The following is a 16,781-nucleotide window of genomic DNA, read 5'->3' as shown; positions in this document are numbered from 1 at the left end:
ACGCCTTTAGCTTCAGAATCACTCACTTTGAAAATTCTCAAACTATTCACTGTTAAATAGTTAAAACAAAACTAGACGAAATAATGATCGATTACTCAAAGAGTTTATTTACAGGATCAACTATAAATGAAGGTTCATTCAGCAGGTATCAATTACAAAGGTTTGATTTGATAATTTACAATTATTTTATTTACACGTTGATTCAGTTCAAGATTACTAGCGAGTGTAAAACAGAACATGCAGCGAAGTCAATATGGAGAGGAAGCAAAAGATTTGGGTATGTTACACAGTCAAACAAAGTAGAAAGCAACTGCGTTAATATTGTCAATATTCACAATTCATAGATTCAAACGAAATTTCCGACCATTACATCCATCATTCCACCATCGTGCCACACGAGGAACCCAATATGGACCAAATGAATGAGATGTATGAGCTAGCAGACACATTGCACATTGAGGTTGGGCATCGTAATCATGTATGATTCCATGACCGTGCCATGCAAAATACTCATTATATGCAGTATCGTTCTTGTCCAAATACTTCAAATAGTCTGCCAGTTTACCTGGTGATTCGAATTGATCAACGTGAATGAACGAGTATGGAGGAGCGACTCTTTCATATTCCTCTATCGATGCACCCATCACAATTGGAAGTATATCATTTCTTGAAATGAATAAAAAGTATGATAATCCGTCAGACATTGATCTAAACATCAATTTACAGTCTATTCAACAACAACAAATTGCATATTCAGTAGAAAATAGAATTCATGATATCAGCACTTTGGTAAAAATAATGTCACATAACAATCATGAAAAATATAACCTTTTCCTCAAAAGGTCTGGAGATTACGCAAACCAACAGGGTCACACTAGTCTGGTTGTCCGTTAAGTGTTGAATCCTATTGCTCAAACTAGCCGAAAAATAAGCTATTAAAACCTACCAGTTTAAATTGCAGACATCATTTGGTACACCTCCTATGAAACCACTCTTATAGGTGATATGATGACGGAAAATTCGGCCTGACAATACGATCGTTATTGGTTGAAGTTTCAGTGGTCCACGGCTTAAGCACATCAGTTCTTATTTTTAAGTATTCCGTCCTTCTGAATAGTGGTATTATCTTTGATATAAAGTCAACTAGTATTTTAGTGAGTAATAATGTGGCCTTTTCAGAAGCCATCGCATCGCTACATCGTTTCACTGCGGTCATCCGGGAATTTACTCACCGATCTCCACAACCAAAGATTCGCTCCTCAAATCATTGGAAACCTTTCCAATATCAGCAACATAGGGATCAAAATTGTCTGTCAAAATATCAATTCCTACAGATCAATGGAATTTATTATGCATGCAGTTATTGATGTTCTAGATAGAAAATATTGAAATACTTTTTAATGAATTAAAAATGTGGACACTACTCACGCGGTATTGAATCACAATGAAATACAGTACAGTGGGAATGATGAGTTATGGATGGAGACCAATGTTCATGCAATAATGTAGTGGTCAAAGTCAATGATATATACATAACAAATTCTATGGACAGTATTGAAGTCATTGCCAATTCGAACTCAGTCAGAATTTCCGAGAAAATTTCTTCAATTTCAAGACCAGAACCTTCAATTTTGGTCAAACGACTTTCAAATCACTTTACGATATATATGCCGAATCAATTCTCACTATCTGCACATCAAATTATCTCGTAACAACCATTGGTGATTTCAGTTATAGGACATTATTACTTCAGATACACATGGCTTTATCAATCACACCGTAGACCCAATGCTCAACCTGAAGAGCAGGTAGAAGTTGAAGCGAACTATCTTACACTTCATGTTTGTAACGTGGTCGAAATTTCAGAAGGAAATAGTGGTATCACATTCGATAAAATTTGAGGATTCATGAAACAAACTCAAAGTATCACATTTTATCAGTGTTGTCACATAAGTATCTTACACAAGGAGATACGATTAGGCCTGCCAACAATGTTCTTTCGGCTCAATAGTGATGAACTGAAAAATAATTTCCTCTAATCGTCTATGATATTTCATCACATTTACCCTGTGTTAGTATTTTATACATAAGAATATCGTTTGATGACATTAAAAATAAATTCTCCTCGGGTCTCTCTTCACAGATCTTTTAGATATACTGAACTTCAAACTATAGTCAGGAAGCAGATAAAAATGGATCAAAGTAATATTGTATATCGTATTGAAGTGAAGGTCGCGGATAATTTGTTTAATGTACGAACGTATAATCAGGTCCTTTGTTGAACCCAAGTATCTATTACTATAGGTTAGCTAAAGGCAACAATTACATCGTATATTTTGTAACGTGTATTAGAAATATGACATGAATTTTCATCTTCTGACACCATTTACAACATCCAGTTGGAGATGACAGGAGTTTTACAATTAAAACTACTCCATATTACAGGAGATTCACGTAGTCATAACTCGAAGCCTGAATTATTTGTATAAACCAATGTGTTACATCCTTCTCTATGGTACAAACTTAGTTTATAGTTTATTTATTTTTCTCAGTTTTCACCCATTATTTCATCCATTCATTTACAAAAGTGATTCTACTTTGTTCTGCTCTATAATGAAACATGTTTATTAATGATAAATTTCGTGGATCGGTTGAAGCTAGACATCAACACAGTTGGATACCGGCTAAATGGTTTGCAGGTTAAACGTTCGCGCGTGAGACCGAAGTTCCTGGGTTCGAGTCCCATGTGCGGAATCGTGGAAAGTTCCGTACTAGGACGAAACGACTGTCTAGTGCTGCCTGGATTACAGTGGCATTCTAACATTGATCGATTCATGATCTCAATAAATAACTCAACAATCTTCACAAGCTCATACTTGTAAAAATTATTGGAAATGAACTCACAAGAGAAATGGATTCTGTGATTAAATCAATTATCTCTTTACTGAATCGTTATACTGAAATCAAGTATCACTTGTAAGTTAGCTAGAGGAAAATGCATGATAAAATGTCCTAACAGTAAAAAGTTTATGTTTATTTATAATTTCAAACAGTGATATTGTTATATTGCATTATTACGTACTCATCAGTGACTAATCTATTGAGATATTTCCCTAAGTTGTAGTGAAATTTAACCACATTTGGTTTGAGCCGGTTACTTGCTGAAGATAATGAAAGATGACTGTGCAATATCACGAGTTGGTTGAAATTAGACAAGTTGACCGTTAAATACTAGTACAATACTCTAAAGATTAAGCGCTCGTGGAGCGAGATGATAGTTCTGAGTTCGATCACCTATGGCAGTGAGGTCGTGGATATACACTGTTTAAAAGTCTCACATTAGCATCAATCAACTGTCTAATAGTTCCTGGTTCCAGCAACACACACAATTACTCATCGAATTAATCTGACAATTAATTATTAGCAATACTTCATTATCCAACCATAGTTATTTAAGGATATTGTCTTTTTCTTGATAATAATCCACTGTAATAACACCCTGATTGATAGTTTAATATACACGAAGAATTAGCAGTACTGAAAGAGTATCATTATTTTATTTAATTAATTATTTTATTATATGAAGACTATATAAAACTTTATTATTGTAATTATCACATCTTTATCTAATCACTGACTTACTTCAATGCATTCTTATAAAGTTTCTCAGTGATATACCAACTGCATAAACTATTTTCAAAACTCAGATAAAATTTGTAGTTCTGACAAATCAATTTAAAACAATCAGGTAACAAAGGATCATTTATCAAATTCCTAGAACATACATTTGTCCCACACTTACCATATATATCAACCTGTAAATAAAATAATTCAAAAGTTATACTAAGATCATTCAATATGTTGTAAACTACAATATCATAAATGATCATTTGATCCAATCAGTTACAAAAAGCACTTGTTAAAACATTATTTCACAGGACCAAAAACTATTATGTAATTCTGATACATCAGAAAAGGAACCAATGAATGTGAGTAGATGTTTAAACAACAACGGGTACCCAGTGAAGCTTGTTGAAAAATATGCTAAACATGAAGATAAAAAACCCAAAGAAACTACAGTAAACAAAGGTGATGATATCACAGGGTCAATCAGTTTGAGACTAAAACCTTCATTGACAAGAATTTATCCTACAGCTAAACTGATTGTCTTGTCCAAAGTAACATGTTCTTTAACACAATCAAAGTTCGATAGATATCCCTTTCATATTACCACCAACTGTGTATACAAATTTATATGTATCTGTCAAAGCGGGTACATTGGTAGAACAGGAAGAAGAGCCTACTGCATATTCAAAGAACATAATCCGAAAAGTCCAAAGTCAAATGGATTAAAAGCATTCAATGATGCCATCTCAAAACGTTTCCTTGATAGAGAACATCAAGTCGATACACTAAAGTCATTCAAGGTGATTAATAATAAACGACCAAACTCCAATCTTCTGAAATTTACCGCAACGATAGCGATCAAACGTCTAAAACTAGATCCACCTATGCAAAAAGAAATAGTAAAAAACCTTTCTTTGGCCTGGTAAAATTTCATCCTTTTTTATTGCATCATTCATTATTTCAACTCTTTCTCAAGTTTGGTTACATGATTGTCATTTTTCCTCAATTCATATCTTTCTTTATTTCCATTAGTCTATTTTCAGTTGCTTCATTACATAATCATCTAATGTTTGTTAACTGCGAATTATAATCTCTATTATAATGTTTTGAAACTTTCGCTCTCAAACTTTGTTTATTTATCTGAAACAAACAATTTTTTAATGACCTCATTAACTCTATTGAAATCTTCACTACATCATAATATACTAGTGACTGGCTTCAACAGGTATTTTCTGGAATTCCACTGACAAGCAGTGACCAATGAAGTTCAACCGAGTGTGTTGTGAGAAAGTAACTCACTGAACACAATGGTCGATGTGTTGCTCGATTTCGTGGATTGTTTGAAGCTAGATATTAACACCGTTGGATGGCAGCCAGCTCAGCAGTCTAAAGGTTAAGCGTTTGCGCGCGAGACCGATAGGTCCTAGGCGTGATCGTGGATGTGCACTGCTGAGGAGTCCCACAATAGGACAAAACGGCTGTCCAGTGCTTTCAGGTTTTCCTTGGTTGTCTAGCTTCATTTGACTCATGAGTTCAATTATTGAATTCATATTGTTCTGCACAAATCCTCATTCTTGCTCTCTCTTTAAGATAATCAACGGTGTTATGTGTATGAAATTAACGTTTTGTAATAGATGGATGATTGATCTACATAAAATAAGAAAACTCTATATTGCCTAGTCTGATTCCAACTAGCTAGTTTACTTTACTTATATTAATTTTCAGTATAGGGGTTGTGGAGATTATTAAGTTTTTGATTAACATCATGAACCGAGTGATGTTAGACCACCATTAAAAACATGGAAGCACTGAACTGCCATTTCGTTCTATTGTGGAACTCCTCAACAATGTGCATCCACGATCCCGCTCGGGAGGTTCGAACCCAAGGCTTTCAGTTTCACGCGCGAACGCTTAACCTACTGAACCACTGAGCCGGCATCCAATGGTGTTAATGTCAAGTCTCAACCAATCCTCGAAATTTCGCGACAATCATCCATTTCACTGAAGTAAATACCTGTCTCTACCCAACAACGATTGGCTCCACTGGTCATGGCTTCTCACTAAAACTCCGAGAATTCCCTTGCGAACCTAGTCTCTAATGAGCACATGATAATTATCAGTACTAATTTATTTTAAAATTTACCTATAATCATGATACAAACAGAGAATAAAATTGAAAGATTCCCTTTTATAATGATGTTTGTTTTATAAATACATTAGAAATTGATGCGTTAGTTTATTTTACTTGACCAATTCTTTATGTATTTCTTAATGTTAATAAATTATTAAGTGGATATTGTTATGTTTTCTTCTTTTCACGCGTATAAACTATTCACCTTGACCTTGATTTGTTTATATTCTTATTGTTTTTATTGTTAATCACCATGGTATTCAAATGTGCCCAGTTTAATTTCCTATATAATAAGTTGGAATAATCAATAATAAAAAAATATACACATTAAACTTACATTTCAACTATACACCCTACTTATATGGAACTCTTTATATATTATGACTTTAAATATTCATTCTTTCTTATTGAGTTTACCATTATTATTATTATTATTATTATTATTATTATTATTATTATTATTATTATTATTATTATCATTATTATTATACTGAATTAGTATAAATTCCTTTGATATTATTAGAACGGAGGTTTTATGGAGATTGTAGTAATTTCAACAGTTGAATTCATGAGTCAATCTAAGCTAGGTCATCATTGAACGCCTGGAAGTAATAGGACTAGTGAGTAGTTCGCGTCCACGATCCCGCATGTGGGACTCGAACCCAAGACCTAAGGCCCCACGCATCAACGCTCAGCCTCTAGACCATTGAACCGGTATTCAAAGGCATTGATGTATAAGTTCTTTGATCTTAATAAATAGAGGGTCTATTCATGATAACTTTCATTAGCAGAAATGTTCGCTTAATATCTAAACTGTTCATATTTTTAAAAGTGGTTTGGTGGAGGTTTCAGAAATTTCACGAGTTGAAATCATCAGTCAATTGAAGCTAGACCACCATGGAAAACATAGAAGCACTGGACGGCCGTTTCTTCCTGGTAAGAGACTCCTCAGCAGTGCGCATCCACGATTCTAAGTCAATATTTAGTAACTAATATTCAAAAAATTGACTAGCGCATTTTCATTTCGCATGTGTTTGAATGCACTGTGTCTATTCGTTATCCTTTTATCATTTTGAATTCACTTCTCAAAAATTCACTGTCTGTGTCAATAAATCATGATTGTTTACGAAACTAAATGGATCTACATCTTTCAATAAACAAACTAGAACGTTCGAGTTATTCCAAGCTAAATTTCAAAACACTTACCGGGATATATTTTGAAAGTTCCTCAGCATATTGTAGTCTAGGACTTTTAGCTGCACAGTTACTCACAAATCATGCTATTTTTTCGATTTGCCAGCAGCAAAATTTCGAGAAGGCAGCGGATATCTTGTTTTTGGTCCATGGTACTTTAAATACGGTTCATAGTAACCGTATGGTGAATAAATCGTTGAATCCAAACGAAAGGATATGGTAAAGTTAACCTGAATATCAGTAACAATGTTTAATGAAAGTGCCTAATGCCATACGTATTAAATAATAGTAATAATAATAATAATAATAATAATAATAATAATAATAATATTGTATTCTGAAAATTAGTACAGATTACACACCGATGTAAAAGAATGATCTGGCTGATACAATTCCCTAACACTTTCTAGAAGAAAATGAGGCAGATAGTAATTAATAGACAGGCCATAACTCAAGAATGATAAATCGTATAGTAATAGTCTATGGGTCAAATTAAAGCTTATAACAAGAAGAATATAAATAGACATAATCTAATTATTGAATAATTATATAATAAGAATATTTATGGAATGTTAGTCTATTAATAGTCCTCTGAAGTTACCCGTAATTTAATCCTCACTGGGATATAACATAAGTAGTGTTGATTAGAAATTATTTTGCTGATATTCTATATATTCGCCTGATACATTAATGATTATGACTGAAGTCAACATGAATTAGTGACTCTTTCAGTTATACTCTTAGTAATTGTCTAATTAAATTCAAGCAACAATCATATTAACATGTTGATATTCTTGGCTTGAAGACATTTCATTCAGTAATTGAAACTAATTGGATAACTCAAAGTTAAGAGTTAATTCATTTGAATTTGCTTAATGGTACTTAATCATGGCGCCTAATAAGGGATGGGATGCATTGGTATGAGTGAACGCCATTATATCTTGTTCACATTGATAACTTTCATAACAATATATGTAGTAGATCTTAATTTCCTGAATAGATCTGTTGTCAATTTCATATTTCTTTATCAGATTATTGAAACATTCATTGTAAATCAATGGAATAATATAAACCATCATAGAATGTATACAAGTCAATAGATAAATGTGTATACAAAAAGAATATTGGATGATCAATGAAAGAGTTTTCAATAGAGCTTTTCCTATTTCTATAAACAAATTAAACTAATACAAACTGCTGTTGACGTTTTCCACTATTAGTTTAATTTGTAATAATGAAGTGTTATTAAACTATTTTAAGAATCATTATCTATAAACTGAATCACTATATTATCATTATTACTTTTTAGTTATTCTATATTATAAGTTGTACAATATGTCTCACTTCATTTTCTAGTGTGTTTGCCAATGATATATGTTTAGAAGATTCATGTGTTAGACTAAACCATAATTGTCCATTTGGTCGAATTCCATTTGGTTGTTCATCTTTTGTTAAAATAAGTGCATCAGCTTCACGCCATCTTTCCATCCCAATGGTGTACATGGGCTCCAGTATCCTGAAGGAACAAATGGAGTATGAACCAATCGTTGGTCACCGGCTACCATGGGACTCCATCTCCTCACGATGCTCCACTACCTTGTGGGTCAGACCTTTAGGTCAAAGGCTCGAGTGTGGCCCCTAAGAAAACCACCTGCTTCGGTTTGGGCATCCGGCCAGTATCACAGCCCTCACAAAATTTGAATGATTTACGTGGCGCATATCTACTTGGTGCCTCCTTGTACCAATGCTTATGTGTTTAAATAAATAATCTACTTGGTGCCTCCATCACCATATTACAATCATTTGTGAATAGTGTACAGCATTATGTTGCTCCATAATCATTCCATATGAAATTGTGTTCATGAAAAATATCAGAATTGTTATTATGTGTAAAATATTGTCCATTTTCAAATGTAATTTGATCCATACCACAGAAAGCTAGGTTGGTTCATCAAGATAAGCAAGCTCGACCACCATATCAAGGTAGCAGCAACGGTGTAGCTGACTGATAATTACGTATTTTTCCCCAAATTATGTTAAGATATCTTGAATTGTGACGTTGAACAATTGGAATAGAAATGGTAGCTTATTGATAATTCTAGATGGAGTGATACAATCAAGAGATGAAACCGCTGTTAATCAACTTGAGGGTTTCAGTAGTTCGGTAGGTAGTCTCAGTTTGCATAGAAGAGAGAGATCGCTGTAAAATACTCCAAAATGGAGTTACATAGTAAACCTATAAAGACCATTATCATTTAATCTCATTGTTTTTTTAATAAACATTTTTATATATCAGTGTTAGATCCTTATTTCGCATTAGACAATATCTTTATTAGAAACAAATACATTGTGAGAACAAGCAACGTAAAATATGATATCATTAGATTCATTAGAAATTAATGAATCATTACGATCATCAGCATCCCATATAACATCATAAGAAATTTGACCAGAAATTGATTCATTTGAAACATTTGTGCCATAATGATTTTCGATTTCATTTGATGTGATTAGATACTTAGAATGTGTGGAACCTGATAAAAGAACATTTGAACATTGGGTGGAGTTTATCTTATTAAAGAATTTGTTGATCTCTTCTAACACAAAATGGTTTCTTATTGCTGTAGTAAATGTATCAGTTTTCTCGTTAAATAGATCTATAATTTTTGAGTTGGATTCCGGATTTAATTGTTTGAGCATGTATTCCTTCAGTATATTGATAAGCGTTAAACGGGATTTAATAACCACATCTTCATCAAATTGAAGCATTGATTTTATTTCTTACATTTTGTAACTGCAGCATTTATTGTAAACATGATTTAATAAAGAGCGAAAGTTTATTTATAACCAAAAACAAAATTTGAGGGCAAATAGAGTTGACTGAGTTATAACTGGAACTAGATAGTTCAATTGTTATGGCTGTTTGTTATCCGAAATCACCGTCACCACTTGTCATATCCGCATCAGTTATTACTTATACTCAAAAGAAGGAACCACTACAATTTCCACGACGAAAAAGTAAGAACACGGAAGGCTGATACAAGCAAAGATTTACTAACTCTAAAACACGACGACAACTCGAATAGAAAATGAACTCATTTATATATTGATTTGCACAGATATTTGAACATAAGTTAGTAAAAAAAGTCACATATATGTAATTATAACAAAGTCGCACATTGCATGTCATGCTGAAAATAGGTTACGTCAATTTAATGCAAGAATATCGTATCTTGAATAAACATCATACTGAAGTCTATATTTTATTTATTCGAACATAAATATTGGTGCAATGGGGCGACGAATACATTTGCACCACACGAGTCACTTGATTTGTGTGTGGGTTATGATACTTCCCGGATGCCCAAACCGAGGCAGGTGTTTTGCTTAGGGAGCCACACTCGGTTTGTAATCAGGGTCTTCCAACTCTCTTATGTGGATCTTCCATATACACCAACCCGGTTAAAAGAAATCTTCTGAACTATGTCGAGATCATTTGCATTCGTCTCAGCAGAATGCATCCAAGACTTAGTGAAAATAAAAAGCAAAATAACGAATTCCATGACATATTCTCGGTTACAACAATGAACTTGAACAACTGTGGACACACATTCGACTGGAAAAACGTTGAGATATTGGAGAGAGAATTCTAAAAGTACCAGAGAGTTTTTAGAAGCTTGACACTCAGTTCAAGCAGCAATCAACAAACACATTGAAATCTATCAAAACTATCGACCAATTAGAATAATCATGGACAAATATAGGATCAAGAATCAAATTAATGGCAGATAAAACCAAATTAAAGAAGTAGGCAATGACAGGATAAGGGTCAATGACAATCAATCAACATCGAGTTCGACAGGATAAGCTGTGAGTCATATGTAGAGAAATTCGAACACTCCACTTATACCTGAAATTTGTACTGATGATATTGTTCAGAAGAACAATGAAAGCTCTGTAACCAAATCATCCAGCTCAGAGAACAAAACTCCACCCAAATCATTCACCTGAGCTACAAATCTTTTCATCATCTCAAATACAACAGTATATTCAAAAAGCTGAATAAATAGAAATAGTACCTATCTATTTAGAGCCAAAATAAAGTTCTACTTTTTTATTTCAATGGTCAACTTACTGAATTATTTTTACTTAACGAGTCATATAATCTCTTCAGTCTGTTTTCTTCTACATCAAATCTCAGAGGGTGATTTTGAATGGAAGTTTCATTAATAGTAGAATACATTTTGTGCAATTTCATAGCCAGGTTGAACTCTGAAGAGTTTGAAGCAAATATATTCCCATCAATCAGTTCCATGTTCTCTGATAAGAATGTGTAACTTTCATTGTATATACCATGATAGAGTAAACTTAGTGAGATGTTGATCAACCATATGATGAAAAGGGCAATGAGTATGAAGCAAATGGCTTTAATTCTAAGAGTCCATTTATCACGTTGCGCAATCATAATGTAAATGCCAACCACGTCAAACCCTCATGGGATAGTTCAGTATAGATACAAAAGATGATAGATAAAAGCATGATGAGAGTATGTTAAGTAATAAATTTAACAAGTTAAATTTGTTTCATTTCAAGCTTCGCTACAATGTACTCCTAATTTACTATAGGCTTATTGGAACATTGTTTTAAGGTTTTTCATTCTACGCCAATAATATGACAGATAGCATTGATTAATTATTGTTTATTACCAAATGTCAATATTGAATGTTATAGTAACAAGTCAACTGGAACACTACTCGATCTACTCTCGATATCCTGATTTCAGATTAGTGTAAAAGGTACATGAATAAATAGGTGACTAACCCAACAACAACGTACAATAATTAGGAAAAATACAACTATGTCCAAAGCTGGGAATTAGAGTAGAAAATAGGGTGCAAAATATGTTTAAATTACTATTGCTTCGGAACAGATAAGGGTATGGCAATGAATCACACATCAAACGAAAGCTTATGTAACGTAGAATAGATTAGGGACAAAAATAAATGTTAGTGTTTTACAAGCTTTGCATAAAATGAAATAACGTCCCGAAAAATTGCTTTCGTAGTTTGTCAGGGCTTCTTGTTCCCCTGTACACACCAATTACTATTCTAAAGTTTGGACCATAATGTTAAAAATCCAAGACTCACTCCAACTAAGCTATTCGATGTTATCTAATATCAATAACCATAACATACACAAGGTTAGCTGAGCGCATGGATTGTTACCTGAATATTGAGTTGTAGTTGATATTATGTCTGTTATAAAACACTGAAATCGATGCGGTGAAACATAAAGAAGTCTTCTGACCTGTGTATACTATGTAATTAAATAACCGATAATAGGTGTTCTCCAAACTTTCCCATTACATTATACCACATAAAACCAATGCACTTATTATAATAATTGGTTCCATGTATATACAGTCCAATCAGGCGAGACTATAATTATTTATGGACGAACCAATCAGATACAAGGTAAAAGGCTCGGATTTTGGCGTGAAATTCACTCATCCATTTGAATGAGTGGAGTTTTGGCATTTTAGCTTATGTTAGTTCGTGATGAAAACCGTAAATCTAACTCCTTGCCTTAACCATCAACTGTAAATCATAGTTCTAATTCATCACACTGGTTTACAACCCTCATTTGGTCCTAGTTATTAGGTGGACACTCTCAAGGTTACTCTACCGTCGCTCACAGGTTGTCCATAAATATAGTCTCATCTAAAATGTTTATGTGCAGGTTAAGAACATCAATTGAAATATGATAAAATTTTATAGGCATTGGAGGAAATTAACTTTTAGACTTAATCTTTGGGCATCTTAATAAAAGCTTCACATTTAAGTTTGTATAAATTAAAGATAAAAACGGTGGATGATGGCTAGCAGTTAGATCCAGTTTGATGTGTGTTTCGTCCTATTTGTCACTGGTTAGCTGGATGTACCTGCATCCGAAAGTTGATGTTGACTCAGGGATTCGAACTCAGCACCGTTCGCCATGTCGTTAACCAATTTGCTACTGATTCCTGATAACCACTTGTTTCTGCAATGGCATGAAGTATAAATTTATTTTGTATTATTTGTTTGAAACTTCCCATTGATGTTCAAGACTGAAATCGATCAGTCCCGGAGTGAACGTGAACTCTCGGATGCAGGTATATCCAGCTGATCTGTCCCAAATAGGAAGAAACGTGCATCAAACTGGATTCCACCACTAGCCATCATCCATCCAAGCTTAGAATGCTTGTGACTTGAAGTAATATCGAAGCAATCCGTACAGGATGCACATATACCAATAGGCGATAAAAGTGAATGACTTTTGATGAACTAACTGTGATATTAAAATGCTGGTATAAACAGATTAAGATTGTCGCTATTGGAACTACATTGGTGAAACTACAATTTTTGGACGACCTTTGATCGACGCTAACATGATCTTGAGAATGTCCACTTACTAGCTAGGATGGGTTGATCACTGTAACAAGATGGTCAGTCAGTCACTCATAACCATGATTTACTACGCGTTATTCACGAACAAAACCCATGGTAATAACCGATCGTGCCTACGGAACATTATGAAAGCGAATCATCGCACGGTAGGTCTGCAGTATGCATTGGCGTGTGTTCAAATAGTCTAAACTTCCATGTTTCTTCAATAGTTTTCATAATGTTGACTGAATGGGTAGTTTTGGTCACTTCGCAGTGTACAACATCAAGCTGGGAGACAAAGCACAGACTCTGTAATGCTTTTCCTTTTGTCAATACAATCAGAAGAAAATAACTTGCCGGTTTACAAACATCACAGGAATTGACGGTACTCATAAATCCTTTAAAGAAGGAATCTCAATCTACTAGTTGGTGGCATTGGATACAGTCACTGTGTTAGCATTTGCGTGCATAGTCCATGCAATATAATGACACTGTTAACTGAATAAGTCTCTATGAAATACGGTGGGCATCGTATCACTTTATCATTCTACTAAAGCTTGTTAAGATTTATGTAACATTTTATTTTATTCAGCTGTAATATATTCTTTTCAGTTGATAACATCTCTATTATAGTACCGATTCTTCAAACCAAATTAATTATCCGCGTGTCATGAATTGAATATATTCATTTAAAATATTCATAAAGTGTGAGGTAACCTTCCAAAAGCATTCTTACAATTCAGTGATTATTACATGTTATAAGCCCAAATTATGCTTACTATATATATTTAACGACAAAGGCTTATCCAGTATAAAAATTCACCTTGCGTGTGAAACATTCACACTAGATAGTATTCATATAATCATTAGTTCTAACTGAAAACTATTTCGTTTATTCATATAGATGTACGTATATATTTAAATATATCACCTGCTACAAAAGTAAATCATTAACTTATTATAAGCAAAGATGGATGGTGGCTAGCAGTGGAATCCAGGACGGGCGTTTCGTACTATTTCGGACTCGTCAGCTGGATGTACCTACATCTCGGAGTCGGTGTTTACTCCGGGCCTCGAACCCAGTACCATTCACTTCAAATGCCATCGCGTTATCCGCTTAGCTACTGAGCCCCGATAGCCACTTGCTTGTGCAATGGGGTGAAGTTTTATTCACTTTCTATTGTTTTACTTGAATCTTCCCATTGATGTTTACGACTGAAATTGATCAGTCTCTTATTGGCATATGTGCACACTGTGCGTATTTCCTCGATATTGCATTCATTTCCAAGCATTATAAGCAAAGATAGGACGAAACGCGCGTCCTGGATTCCGCTGCTAGCCACTATCCATCTTTGCATATAATGCTTGTAAATCAATGCAATATCGAGGCAATAAGCACAGTGTGCACATATGCCAACAAGACTGAACAATTTCAGTCGTAAACATCAATGGGAGGATTCAAGTAAAACAATACCAAGTGAATCACACTAGTTTCGATAAGTCGCATTGTAAAGTGTGCTACCTATATTGACATAAGTAGTATATTACGCGAGTCAGGAATAGAATGTCTGACAACAAAAGTTTAAGAAGATTGAGGAGGAAAGAACGGAAACAGAAAGCAATTGGTATGGCAATACAGGGACAATAAAGTCTGAGACAATTAATGAACATTATGTAAATTAATTATTAGATGGAAAGTCCATGGTTCAGCGAGACCTACTGTAGCCTCGGTAGAGAAAAGCCTGTCTACATCACCTTACCATTCAGAGGTGATTCAAATAGCCTTTTACTGAAACAACGACTTAAAGCAGTCATCAATAAAACCTATTGCGCAGCAAAGGTCATCATCAAAGAAAGAACAAGGTGCATGCTTCATTCAAAACCTAAAGTACATGGAAACGATTGCGTCACATCCCACTGTGTTTACCAATTTAAATGTGTGTGTGGTCACACATACATAGGGAGGAGTAATCGTGATCTCAACATTAGGGTGAGTGAACATGTACCCAAATGGCTTCAGAAACAAATACAATCAAGTGAACCGATAAGAGCAGAGGATAAACATCCATCATCCTCTATTGCTAAACATATAATTGAAACAGGTCACAAGATTGATCTAAATTCAGCTTTTGTAGTGCTGTATAAAAGTGTAAAGGGCGTATACTAAGGTTCATTGAAGCCTTAGCCATACGAAAATTCAAACCCCCTTTATGTGTTCAAAAACAGTTTGTTCTTACCTTAAACCTACCCTGGTAATATTGACTTATTATCCAGAGTGATTAGGTTTCAAATTGTGTTCACATTATTATTATTATTACTCTTATCATTATCCTTATCTCCTCTTACCCCGTTTCCTGTCTAGTTGACCTTTTATTTTTATATATAAATGCTCTTAACAAGTATATGTGTGACCAGATTGTTCGAAATGTATTGCGCTAATATTTCACATAGTTCTGATAATCTTCGTCTTCTCATTGCATTATCGAAATTTATCAAAGGGACTAATTGTTTTAAATTTCTTAAAAGAAGACTCCCTGCACATACTATCAAAAGGTTAGATGAACTTGTCAACCTTAAATGTAAAATTGTATCGGAACGCGTGAAACTGAACTTCTACAAATCTTGTTTGACGAGTCAAATATTCCCAAATCAACTATACAAGAATTTACGTTCAAGTAAATTACAACCAAATATTTCAAATCTTATTCGATTGTCGAAATCATATATAGATAAGTGCCAAGACAAACTGATCAATTTAATTGAATTACACACTCAAGCATTGCCTATATTAAATGAAATATCTATAGTCTGCCATATTAAATTCACCAACTTTTGCAGTAATGTCATTTCGAAAACAAAGGAAAGGATTAGTAATAAGCTCGAAAAATCTTGTATTATTACTAATCAAGTTAATTTATTCCCAGTAAATCCTGAAAAGTATGTCACTAATTTATCCTCCATTGTATTATCTGCTAATGAAAAGGAAGCCCTTTCTCTTGGTTTTAATTTCTCCGTCCCTATAACGCAAATGTCTGAATTGGAAATAAATGCCCAGTTTGAAAATCTATATGATCAACTGAGTACTCTAACCCCTACGTCTTCAAATAATCAAAGCTGGTGTAAAGCTAAACTAGTGGATATAGCACACCAATTTCATAGTGTTGGCCCGAAGCAGAGAAGCATATTAACTTCTCAGCACTTTAAATCATTAAAAGAACTACGATCAAACTCTGATATTGTCTTGTTAAAACCTGATAAAGGATCAGGCGTAGTTATCATGAATAAATGTGAATATAAAAGTAAGATGTTATCTATCCTTAGTGATGACAGTAAATTTATGCCTGATGTTGAATTTGGAGGTATCAGCAAACTAGAAAGAAGAGTAAATTCAAACCTAGAAAAAT

General features: G+C 33.9%; 1 protein-coding gene across 2 annotated transcripts; it reads right to left on the bottom strand.

The window, feature by feature from the left end:
• Positions 1-338: 338 nt before the first annotated feature.
• MS3_00002696 (uncharacterized protein) lies at positions 339-12,724 on the bottom strand (the record flags this gene model as incomplete). 2 transcript variants are annotated; one of them, XM_035730692.2, is made up of 5 exons in its annotated part: positions 339-666; positions 3,643-3,815; positions 6,965-7,025; positions 7,118-7,182; positions 11,088-11,417. In XM_035730692.2, 5 exons carry the CDS (start codon positions 11,415-11,417, stop codon positions 339-341), a joined length of 957 nt encoding a protein of 318 aa, XP_035586349.2. The 2 variants fall into 2 exon arrangements, with proteins under 2 accessions (XP_035586349.2, XP_051070282.1); XM_051210303.1 differs by lacking the exons at positions 339-666; positions 3,643-3,815; positions 6,965-7,025; positions 7,118-7,182 and adding an exon at positions 8,588-9,746 and having other exon boundaries at positions 11,088-12,724.
• Positions 12,725-16,781: the final 4,057 nt, after the last annotated feature.

Source organism: Schistosoma haematobium, chromosome ZW (genome assembly GCF_000699445.3).
Source record: "Schistosoma haematobium chromosome ZW, whole genome shotgun sequence".
NCBI lineage: Eukaryota > Metazoa > Platyhelminthes > Trematoda > Strigeidida > Schistosomatidae > Schistosoma > Schistosoma haematobium.
The sequence above is the reverse complement of the archived record's forward strand: the minus strand, read 5'-3'. Positions and strand labels throughout refer to the sequence as shown.